Source organism: Hippocampus bargibanti, linkage group LG11, assembly GCF_051943395.1.
Source record: "Hippocampus bargibanti isolate YZ-2025 linkage group LG11, ASM5194339v1, whole genome shotgun sequence".
NCBI lineage: Eukaryota > Metazoa > Chordata > Actinopteri > Syngnathiformes > Syngnathidae > Hippocampus > Hippocampus bargibanti.
Window position 1 is genome coordinate 20,944,690 of NC_142744.1, and position 12,520 is coordinate 20,957,209.

Here is a 12,520-nt window from a genome sequence, read left to right on the forward strand (position 1 = left end):
TTCTGCCTTGATTCTGTTCCACCTACAGCTGGACTGAAACCGCCAACAGGCGCACTTGTGCCATCGTCCCTAATCATGCCTCGCCATGTTTTTCAGGTCTGTCGAGATAGTTTGAGATTATTTGGCCTTGCCTATGACTCTGACTCTAAGTGATTAATTTCATTGGTGTTCTTAACATTTTTTCCCTAATCGCCTTGCCCAGTTCATTGTAATTTTGTTCTTGAAATTTTTCTTATTCCTTGCCTTTTCCAAGCTTTTTTTTGGTTTGTTCTTCCCGTTTACTGGTTCTTTGTTACCAGCGTCCTTGGTTGTACTTTGTTGGTCTTGCATTTCTGTAAATAAACTTGTTTGTTCTAAGCTCTTGTCTCCAACTACGCTTGTGAAGTATATATGTATATTTTACATATTTTAATGTGCACTTGGGCTCAATTTATATATATATATATATATATATACACGATACTAGCTAATCGCTAATCAGCGTGGAGAGCTGAACGATCAACTTTATATATATGTATATATATATATATATATATATAAAATTCCTCGTCTCACCCCCCATGGGTGGTGCCATGTTTTTCAGGTCTGCTGAGATATTTTGAGATTATTTGGCCTTGCCTATGCTATGACTCTGTCTCCAAGTGATTAATTTCATTGATGTTCTTAACATTTTTTTCCCTAATATACGAGGAATTGTATATATATATATATATATATATATAAAATTCCTCGTCTCACCCCCCATGGGTGGTGTCTGTCTGCTCGGGTCCTCGGGCCAGGAAGCTTGAGGTTCTGCGCAGTATCCATGCTGTTCCCCGCTTTTCTGGACCGAGATATCCGATGTTGTTCATCTGTTGCAACCACAGATATACCACTGATATACAGATGGACGGACGTACAGATAGATAGATAGATAGATAGATAGATAGATAGATAGATAGATAGATAGATAGATAGATAGATAGATAGATAGATAGATAGATAGATAGATAGATAGATAGATAGATAGATAGATAGATAGATAGATAGATATAAGATCACTCAAAATTCCCCAAAACGGCTGGCAATGCGGGGAACTCTTTGAAAATGGCTGGCAGTGAATGGGTTAATGACCACAACTACCGCTTCACGTTGGCCAAGATGCCATTACAACCCTGGTCAGCGATTCTAGCTCTTTATATCATGACCTTTGGACATCACTTTGCTATGACAGCCAATGACCACATAAGTGGGCCTATGAGTGGCTGCTGTTCCCCACCTTACGCTTTAACCAGTGTGTGCATGAGTGTGAGTGTTCACACTGCGGTGGTCTGCTTAATGCTGTGGAAGCTGACGCGCGTTGGGGATGTCGGGATGGACATGGCCCGCGCCACTCGCACGCGCAGGGCGTGATTGTCCTGCCAGCGGTGCCATCGTTTCCTTACTGCAGAGCGAACCTGTGGCGATAAGACAAAAAAAAGAAACAGATGTATTTTGATTTAACAGAGTAAACTCAAAGCCAAAGGTTGGATGACACCAGCCCATTTTATTTGAACTCAGACTTATAACCTTCCTGTTGCATAAAATTATTCATTTTCGGTTTAACAGAATTAGATTTTCTTTAATAAGACAACAGAAGTCAAAAAATAAAAATACTTTTTTTTAAGTATACAGTAGTTGTATTTGTTTATTTAACAATATGCGAGGACTGATTTTTTTCAGACAATTGATTGCCTGGTAAAAATTAGTAAACAAACTAAATATTGCAGAGTTCAAAAATTTTTATCAATGATTTTTTTATAATTTACCCGGTTAATTTACAGTCAAAGCAAATGTGAACAAATTCCGCAATGATAACTTAAAACGTAGAGCTGTATGAAATGAAGATAAATTTGAATCAATTTTAAAAATGTAAAAGTTTAATAAATAGATTAATTTTTTCATGATTCTGCCTTGATTCTGTTCCACCTACAGCTGGACTGAAACCGCCAACAGGCGCACTTGTGCCATCGTCCCTAATCATGCCTCGCCATGTTTTTCAGGTCTGTCGAGATATTTTGAGATTATTTGCCCTTGCCTATGACTCTGACTCTAAGTGATTAATTTCATTGATGTTCTTAACATTTTTTCCCTAATCGCCTTGCCCAGTTCATTGTAATTTTGTTCTTGAAGTTTTTCTTATTCCTTGCCTTTTCCAAGCTTTTTTTGGTTTGTTCTTCCCGTTTACTGGTTCTTTGTTACCAGCGTCCTTGGTTGTACTTTGTTGGTCTTGCATTTCTGTAAATAAACTTGTTTGTTCTAAGCTCTTGTCTCCAACTATGCTTGTGAAGTATATATGTATATTTTACATATTTTAATGTGCACTTGGGCTCAATTCATTTTTGTCATGAGAAAAACTCCAGATGTAATTAGAGGCACATTATTAGCATTTTTGCTTGCTTAGCCCAGTCAGCCAATGTTGAAGGTGTATCAAAATAGGCACACAGGAGTTAATCGTTCAGCTCTCCACGCTGATTAGCGAGCAGTCACAGAGTATTTGATTAAATGGCAGCAAGCTTATAAAGGCAAACAGGACAGCGCAAGAGGCGAGAGACAGATGTGACTCAATTAGTGTTTGATCGCATGAAACAACCTCATGAAAATGCATCAAGCGGCATTAACACGAATTATGTTTTTCTTTACGAAAGCCACACCGTACGTGATTGCGTCTAACCTGCTTTGGATAAATAAAAAAATATGGGAGGGATTTGAGACTGTTGGTAAATATTTGATTTCAGCTGGATCTTCTTTTGACAAAGGAATTAATGAATGAATGAATACGCTCTACTCACCTCACCATTAAGGAAGCAGTAGAACACAGACACAAAGAAGCCCTGGAGAAGAGCACACATCAGCGCCATACGGTGTAATCATGTCGCAATTATATCACATGGACGATATAATGACACATCATTGCTCTCGGTAGAATGAAAGACATTCGCATGCAGGAAATGGCGTGAACCTCATCGTGACACTTGAGTGTTCAGGAGGCTTACAGTATATCTTTCAAGAACTCCACCATTTCTTCATATGTGTGGGTCTTCCATTTTTGCTGCTCCATGTCTGGGTGTGCTTTTGAAGTATCTGTGCAGTAATGGATAACATTTTTGTATCTAAATTTTACCCTATTCCAGCTTTGCCGTGTATACGATTTAGAGGGTGTTTACATTACAAGCCACCGGTGGTGTAGATGACCACTCCTCTGAGTTGTGTGCGGGCAGTGTGAGATCAGTTTCCACCCAGTGACAGGTGTCGATGTGTCAGTGAATGGTCGTTAGTCTCTATATGTGCTCCGCGACTAAATAGCGACCATTTCGGTGTAGTCTGCCTTCCTCCTGAAGTCAGTTGTGATGGGCTCCAGCAACTCCACCAACAGGAAAAGCAGTGTTGGATGTATGGATGTTTATATCACACTGTGTTCAGTTCCCAACTGTGTTTACTGTTAGATACATATGTAATCTTTAATATTTTGTGTCAGTGTGTGTGTGTGCGTGCGTGTGCGTGTGTGTGTGTGTGTGTATGTTTATTTTGCACATGTGTATAGAGTTTTTGGTGTGTTTCTGGTGTTTTATGAAAAGAATGTGGCTGGTGGTGAGGAAGTTGAAGAAAGCAAGAGTAGAGCAAAGGACAAGATGGTGGAAGCTGAAAAAAGGAAGAGTGCTGCATAACATTTTGGAAGGAGTTGAGACAAGCACTGGGTGGGCAGGAAGTCCTTCCAGATGACTGGCAAACAACAGTGAACACAATAAGAGAGACAGGTTGGAAATTATTTGTGTATCAACTGGTAGAATACACAAAAAGAGCTGCAGCAGTGTATATTAAGAGAGAGGTTAGCTAAGAAGAAGTGGAACACTAAGAGGGCCGAAGAGAGTAGACAGAGTACAGGGTTATGCAGCGAACAGTGAAAGTAAAGGTGGTGAAGGCCAAACAAGAAGATAGTACAGGTTGGTGAGACAGAGATAGACAGAGATGGTCAGAACGAGCAGCATGTTTGGGTCACTCAGGACAGAGATGAAAAAAAATTAACAGGTACTAGTAGTTTGATGGGATGAGGGAAAGAGTACTTGGATGGAATGAGAACAAACAAAGGGTAGATGTGACTGGTGTGGATCAGGACGGAGCAAAGATGAGAAAGGGTGGAGTGAGGAGAGAGCTGAAAATGATGAAGGGTGGAAAGTCAATCGGGCCTGATCATTTACCAATGACGGTGTGGAAGTTTCTAGGAGAGGTGGCAGTGGTGTTTCTGACTGGGTTGTTCAAGATGGTGAGAAGATGCCTGACAAATGGAGGTGAAGTATACTGGTGCCCATTTTTTAAGAACAAATGAGATGTGCAACGTTGTAGTAACTCCAAAGGAATAAAGTTGATGAGCCATAGAATGAAATGATGGGAAAGAATAGTTGAAGCAAGACTAAGAGCAGAAGTAAGCATCCGGTTTCATGCCAATAAAAGAGTATGGCAGATGCAATGTTTGCTTTAAGGATAGGGAAGTACAGAGACAGTCTTCGTAGATCTTGTGAAAGCATATGACCGGGTGCCCAGAGAATAACTGTGGTATTGCATGAGGAAGTCTACACACTTAACAATCACAAAACAGATACAATTATAAATAAGAACAAGAGATAAAACTACACAGAGAATGTGATTTTAAATAGGTGGCTTTTGAGATAGGATTTGAAGGTGAGAAGAGAATCATTATTACGAATGTTGGGAGGAAGAGAGTTCCAGAGTTTGAAAGCCCTGCCCCCCATCGTGCTGAGACAAGCAGGGGTCACACCGAGGTGTAGGGAGGATGAGAATCTGAGGGAATGAGAAGAAACAGAAATTTGAAGGTCAGACAAGTATGAGGGGCAAGGTTATGGATGGCTTGAAATGTATAAATAAGTTGTTGAAGTTAATTCTAAGTATGACCGGGAGCCAGTGGAGCTGTTGGAGGACGGGGTTGATGTGGTGAAAGAAGGAGGTTCTGGTGATGATCCGGACTGCAAAATTCTGGACTAGTTCTAGTTTGTGCAGAAATATGTGAGGGACACCAAGGAGACGTGAATTGCAATAATCTATATGGGAGATGACAAGACTGTGGACAAGGATAGCATGGAGTGAGTGGTGAAAGACGGAAGGAGACGATTTATATTGCGTAGGTGAAAGTAGGCAGATCGAGTTATGTTATTTATATGAGAGTGAAAAAATAGTGAGCTATTGAGGATGACACAGGTTCTTGACCTGAAGGGAGTGGGACACGGTTAAACTGTCAATAGCGAAGGAGAAACTGTTGGCTTTGTGTAAGGTGGATTTGGTCCAGACAGGGAGAATTTCAGTTTTTTTTTGCTGTTAAGTTTGAGGAAATTATGGGTAAACCATGATTTAATTTCTGAGAGGCAGAGTGAAAGGGAAGAAGGTGGAAGAGAGGCGTTGGGTTTGCTGCAGAGGTAGAGCTGGGTGTTATCGGCAAAGCAATGAAAGTGCATTCCAAATTTACATAATATATTGCCTAGGGGAAGAAGGTAGGTAATAAAAAGGAAGTTTCCCAGGAGAGAGTCAGAGACACAGAGGAGGATTGCAAGGTGAAGGAGTTGATTTGGATGAACTGAGAGCGGCCAGATATAAGAATGGAACCAGCAAAGGGGTGTGTTGGTGATACCTATGGACGAAAGTCTATTAAGTAGGACGGGGTATGAAATGGTTTCAAAAACTGTGGTGAGTTCAAGGAGGATGAGGATGGAGAGTAAACCAGTGTCTGCTGCCATAAGAAGGTCGATGACTGTACGATGACATGTTTAATGTTGTGAGGTTGGCTGTCAGTGTGACAGACGACTTCAAGGTGGAGGTGGGACTCCACTAGGGATCTGACCCAATGTCCAAGTTGAGCCATGCGCTGTCGCGTGAACGTGCAAGAGGGATCGCACTCACGCCCACGACGATCCGTGCCGCATCATCGTCCACCCCAGTCCCGTTCCCATCAGGCCGCCGCCCGTCGTATGCTGGAGAGGCAGCGGTTGCCGTCTCCACCATTGTTCCCTGGCGAGTGGACCTTTTGGGAGACTGTTGGGACTTCTGGAAGCAGCCCCTTGAAGGGGGGGGGGGGGGGTACTGTCATGATCTGGTTGGTGACCAACGGGGGGCGCTGTCGGCTCCGCCTGCACCTGCACAGGTGCTGGTCGTCCCGATCAGATAGGCGACCAACGGGTAGCGACGTTAGCCCTGCCTGCAGCCTCGCAGGTGCTGGTCGTTTTAATCACTGACACACTGACACAAAGTTTAGATCGAGGGATGACTTTCAATAGATCGCAGCGATCGAGCTGCTCTGCTACTTACGACACCCTGACCCAGAATCAGGTCGTTTACAGGTCATTTAGCACCGAGTCTTTGATTCGCATGCGGTGTAGGTAACTGGAGAGGGTGCCCCCATCATCCGGGCGCACCCCGGCCCAGTGTCGAGTGGCGTTCCGCGCGACGGGGGGGCCTCCCGCCGCTAACCTTGGCCAGCCGTAAGGCCCCGGCGCCACGGTATCGGCGCGTCTAGGCGGGATTCTGACTTAGAGGCATTCAGTCATAATCCACTCAGTGATGCTGGGTGAACCATTTCGGGGTTGGGAGCCCCTGGCTGATAACCAACCTGCACCACGGGTACTGTATTACCGTCCCAGGGGGGCCACGCTGTCTCGTATTTATTTCTCTCTCCCCCCCCCCCCCTTTCCGGGGGGCTACCTTCATATCTGTTGGTGCTTGTCGGGGTCTTCCTACCCCCTCGTGGGCCTCGCCCTAGTTACTCCCGCCGTTTACCCGCGCTTTGTTGAATTTCTTCACTTTGACACCCGGCACGACCATCAGGTGTCAGTTCATTGTTTGCTGCATGTTTGTTGCATGCATTGTGTATGCTGTGCATGTGTTTGTTTAACCTTGGCGGACTTTTACACGTGGTTTTCTTTTGACACCTTTTTCTGTTCAGATGATTTTGATGTTTAAGAGATGTGAGACAATGTCTTTATGTCAATGGATGCTACAGCTTCGTGTTTGCTTTCAACATTTAGCTTGTAGTAGACGTACACATTCCACCATGAGGTCCCTGATCCACTGCTGACATGGATGCTTTGATCCTCTCCTCTTTCAACTAGAACTGCTTCATGTCATCACAAAGAGGGTACAGCAAGTCCTGAAGAATGAATGACTGTGTCTTTGTGTTGTCATATTTGTTATTTTTTTTATTTTAGTTTTTTTCCCGAGATGGCGGCGCGTGAACGCGCAGCGGCTCCCCTCTCCTGGCAAATTGGCGTTTTCATGTTTATTATGTTTGTTAAAGTAATTATAAGTGCCTTGCATGCTGGGTCCGAGAGGACAGTAATTTCATCTGTGCTGTATGTCATACATATTAGCATATTTGACAATAAAGCTGACTTTGACTTTGACTTTACATTTTGTTCCTGCTGACCTTTATTTTAATACAATTTGTCAAACAACCTCCTGCTCCCTCCTGCCTGCTTTTAGGGATCCGCACCCGCCATCACCACCATGCAAAACGTGACACCCGGCATCTTCGCAGGAGCTCCCGATGGGCCGCCACCACCCTTGAAACCTGCCGCACCCCCGATGGCCAACACCATCCAACTCGCCTGACGACTCCTTGCTGCATCGCTGATGTCCACGATCGGACATCATCTATGTCCACGATTGGACATCATCGGACATCGGGAAAACGCTTCATGGCCAACTCGGCCGCCGACGTCAGCGTTCTTCCTGTCCTGCAGAGCGCCATGGCAGCGCGATCAACGTCACCGTCGCCGATGACCAATCTGTAGGTGCCCGGCAGCATGACCAACACCACGCCCCCTCATCAATTCCCCGACTCAACTGACCCCAGCCGAACGACTCCGCGAGCACTCGTCGCCGAGCTCCCGTGCAACGACTTCAGCAACCACAGAAACTTCCTCGGCCACCTCCCCTCCGACGCCCGCCATGCCCGGTGATCGACCGTTATCGTGTTTGTTTTTTTCAATTGCTCTTCATTTTTCCGTCATTGCCTTCACCGACTTCAGATCCAGGAGGGAAGTCCTGTGGCGGCACAGGTGCGCACCGCGGCTTTGATGGGAATCTCAGCCTAACACTTTTCCCACGCTTGGACAGTATAAAAGAGCAGCCGTCACGGGACAGCGGCAGAGAATATCTCAGACGCAGACGCACACGCAACTCTCAGAAACCTGCTCGGCCTCGGACGGAGTATCACAGCACGACTTGCTCGACTCCACGCCACGATCAAGCTCTGTGAGACATCTGCGCGTCACTTCCCTTTGACAACCATGATTTAACAAATAAAGAGATTTGACAAACTCTTTATGTACAGGCAGGCTGGAGTGGCTGTAGAAAAGTTTCAGGTGTGATAGAAGAGTTTCAGCTAAGATGAAAGGAAAGGTGTATAAAACTGTGGTGAAACCAGCCATGATGTTTGGACTGGGGACAGTGCCATTGAAGAAAAGACAAGAAGCAGAGATGAAGATGTTGAGGTTTTCTTTGTGATTGACCAAGTTGGATAGGATCAGGAATGAGGATATTACAGTGACAACTCATATTATAGGTCTTGTAGAGGAAGTCGGAGGGGCCAGACTGAAGAGAGAGAATATATTTGGGAAAGGATGCTGAGTCTTGAACTGCCAGGGAGTAGACCATAAACCAGGGAGAGGTTTATGGATGTTGTGAAAGAGAACATGAGGATTGCTGGTGTGAGAAGAAGATAGCTGGTGTGAGAGGAGTGGATGCACAAAGCAGAGTTAGGTGTAGGACATTGTTTCGCTGTGGCGATCCCGAAGGGAAAAGCCGAAAGGAAAATAAGAAGAGGTGTGTTTATGTCACTAGACAACCAAGATACTGAAATACTGAAAACAAGACCAAGAAAGTCACTTCGAAAACACAACATAAATAGCAATTACAATGACTTGTTTTTGTGCTCAGGTTGATTTGCGTGATCAATAAAAAAATATAGGTGTCTTATTGTGTTAATTATGGTTAATTAAATCCAGATCTTTGGATGTGCTATTTTTTTTTATCGGCTCTGCCTTTATTGTTTCTGTCGGTGGTGTTTTCTAATGGCCTTTTTCGATGTGTGGGCGTCCTGTGTTTGGGTTGTTGAGGGTGGGTGGGGAAACAACTGTCAGCAAAAGCCTGAAGACGACATTAATTGGCTGCCATTTAGTTGGGCTTGTTTAGTCAAAACTGATAGTCTCCCATTGGAGTTGGGTGGGCTTAGCAAACCGTGATGAGTACGTGACAGATCTAAAATTTACATTCCAAAAACGACTTCACGACACAATTGATAAAGGTAGAGTGTTGTGGATAATTTGTAAGGAGTTTGCTTCCAAAGCAAATGCTAATGCTAATGGTATCATTCTTTAGAGATTTACAAAAACAAACATTCATTTATTCATTGTCCGAACGGCTTAATCCTCACCAGTTGCCAGCCAATCGCTGGGTACTTAAAAACAAGCAAAACAGTAATATTCCGTTTCTGGGTCAAAACAAAAGGTTGCAGGGAGGATTTTGACTAGTCTCAAATATGTACAGCAGAAAGTAAATGGCATATCTTGCATTTGTCCAAGTCTACTGAAAAAAAAATACCTTATAATGCTACATTTTCGTGATCTCCGTCAATAGAGTAATAAAAAAGATTAATTAGATCAATTAAATATAGACCCCAATTAATTGATCAGACCAATTTCAATTTCAATCACCTGACAGCACTAATAAAAAACAGACCAAACAGACCAAATGTTTAAATAATTATATTCCTCAAATAAGTGCATTATTTGAAGATAGTGGGGGAGAAATAGCTACAGGAGAGCAATCACGCGCACCCATCCGACTTATTTGTGACAACAGTGTGGGGAAGTCTACCTTCTTCTCATCATCCTCCCCAAACGAAAAGGAAAAAAAAATCAACAAGAAATAGATAGAGAAGGCAGTCGGCATGAGTGCCCCGTCGCTAGCATCATCAATGCCATCCGCTTACCTGGAACGACTGCAGGAAGGAGTTGAAATAGACAAAGACGATTTGCGAGATGTCGTCTCCACCCGGGTTGACAAAGAAGAGCATATAGGTGATGCCCAGCAGAGGAAGCAAAACCAGCGTGGCCTTTACCGCCTTTCTGCAAGGGGAGCAGCAAGGGCAAGAAGAAATATTACATTTATATATAAAACACAACAATTATTTGCGTCACTACTCTGCAAAGTTTGTGATTCCTGAGGACGGTCTGGTTAAATTAAGGATTACTTGATACCTATTTTCGATTTTTGCATTTACTTCCCACTCTACAGCATTTTTGGTGTGTGCAAGAAATTGTATATGTGAATACCCTCCATTTGTGTCAAAACCTTTTCAGGGGACTGTTTATACTTCTTCTTCCCCCAAGCCATTAACTCTTTGAACTCTTTCAACAGTAGCCAAAATGGAACTGTATAGTGCCACTTAGCAGTTTTTTTTTGACAACGATACTAGTGCAGCGTGTTCTACCGGAAACAAATTCCTTGTGTGTTCTACATACTTGGCAATAAAGATGATTCTGATTCTGATACTGAATCTGTCCAACTCTGGGCCTGGAGGGCTCCTGTCCTGCTTGTTTTCCAGCTCTCCCGGCTGCAACGCACCCGATTCAAGTGATCAGCTCATCAACCAGCAAGCAGCATTAGAACGATCCTGATTATTTGAAACAGGCGTGGAAGAGCTGTGAGAGAGCTCGAAAACAGATAGGACAGGGGCCCTTGAGGAAAAAGGTTGGAGACACCTGTGCTCTGCGGGAAACATTTCAAGGGAGGGTTGCCTTTTTATAATTGCTGCCATCTTTATTTGAAATACAATGCTTTTAGTTTGAAAATAGATCCTGGAATATTTGTGTGACACAATTTGCTTAATTTATACTTTTTCCTCGTGACCTTAGACTGTTGTGTCCGAAAGAACGAGATCCCGGATGCAAGCGGCCGAAATGAGCTTTCTCCGTAGGGTGTCCGGGCTCTCCCTTAGAGATAAGGTGAGAAGCTCGGTCATCCGGGAGGGGCTCAAAGTCGAGCCGCTTCTCCTCCACATCGAGAGGAGCCAGATGAGGTGGCTCGGGCATCTGATTAGGATGCCCCCAGGACGCCTCCCTCGTGAGGTGTTCCGAGCATGCCCCACTGGCAGGGGATCCCGGGGACGACCCAGAACACGCTGGAGAGACTATGTCTCCCAGCTGGCATGGGAACGCCTCTAGAGCTAGAAGAAGTGGCTGGGGAGAGGGAAGTCTGGGCTTCCCTACTGAAGCTGCTGCTCCTGCGACCTGACCCCGGATAAACGGCAGAAGATGGATGGATGGATGGATGGATATACTTTTTCCTGATCTTATATCATTGTTTTGCCAAAGCCGAGTGAATACACAAAGTTAGTACATTGAGATCTTGGCTTACGAATTTAATTGGTTCCCAAACAGAGTGTGTAAGGTGAAAGGTGTGTATCCCATTTTTTTTTCCCATATGAAACCATTAAAATGAGAATAATCCGTTCCCAGGTCTCCAATACATATAATTTTCAACTAAATAAGCCTTAAAACCACACACAACATACCTTATTCTATGTATAATAAATATGCTATTGTATTGTAATGAAAGAAATACATTGCACTGTATAATAAAGTCACTTTATTTACATTTGTGATGGTCGTTGATGGCTCTTAATTGACACCTGTTGCTTTCTGACTCGTAAGGTCCTACGAAACTGAGGCATCACATTATCATTCATCATGTTGATGATTCTCATAGCCTTTTCTGGATGGAACTGTTCAATAAAAGCCTGCACATCAACTCCTGAATGGCCTGCTTCTGCTTGTCCTCTTGAAGGCAAATCAAATCCGGGTTAAGGACCTCATTATGGTCAGCAACAAGCAGCTCGATGTCATCTGCATCCACTTCGAGTCCCGTAGGTGCTGTCAGAGATTTTATTACAACAAAAGTCACAAGTCCGATGATTCCACGGACCCGAAATAAAATGCGACAAAAGAAGGCGGGCGGGGGCGATCCGTCCAGCCTATCAAGCTAGGCAAAATAAAATGACACACTTGCGATCCCGGAAAGCAACAAACTTACGCGATCGCGGCTAACAATCACCTCGGACGAAGCAAACTCTTGTGCTGGCAAGTCCAAGACACTGGCGAGGCGCGAGGCGTCGTAATCATGTCACTGGTGAGGTGAGAGCGACTCGTTGAAATGTCCCAGTATCGGTGATTCGGGGATCAACACGCACACCTCGTTCATGTTTCTCAATGATCTCCTTCTTCTCCTTGACTGTAATTTTCTTTTGTGTCTTCTTCAGCTGGCGGAGGTCAGGAGAGGCGGCAGCAACATCTCTGAACAGAACCCAGTTACCATCACAGCGGCAGACATACAATAACGAGTCTCAAGTATGAAAAAATGGACGGTACCAGGCCACAGCTAAAGAGACTCACAGCAGTCCACGAGCGCCTAGCAGCACAAATGAACCAGTTGCTAA

The 12,520-nt window shown here is 44.2% G+C and overlaps 1 protein-coding gene across 1 annotated transcript in view; it reads right to left on the reverse strand.

The window, feature by feature from the left end:
• Positions 1-766: 766 nt before the first annotated feature.
• crhr2 (corticotropin releasing hormone receptor 2) overlaps positions 767-12,520 on the reverse strand; it is a 73,144-nt gene continuing 61,390 nt past the window's right edge. The window contains exons 10-12 of the mRNA XM_089008621.1: positions 10,016-10,151; positions 2,811-2,852; positions 767-1,436 (exon numbers count right to left, since the gene is read on the reverse strand). Of these exons, the coding sequence (XP_088864747.1) occupies positions 1,296-1,436; positions 2,811-2,852; positions 10,016-10,151 (319 nt within the window). The 3' untranslated portion in view covers positions 767-1,295. The remainder of the gene's footprint in view (positions 1,437-2,810; positions 2,853-10,015; positions 10,152-12,520) is intronic.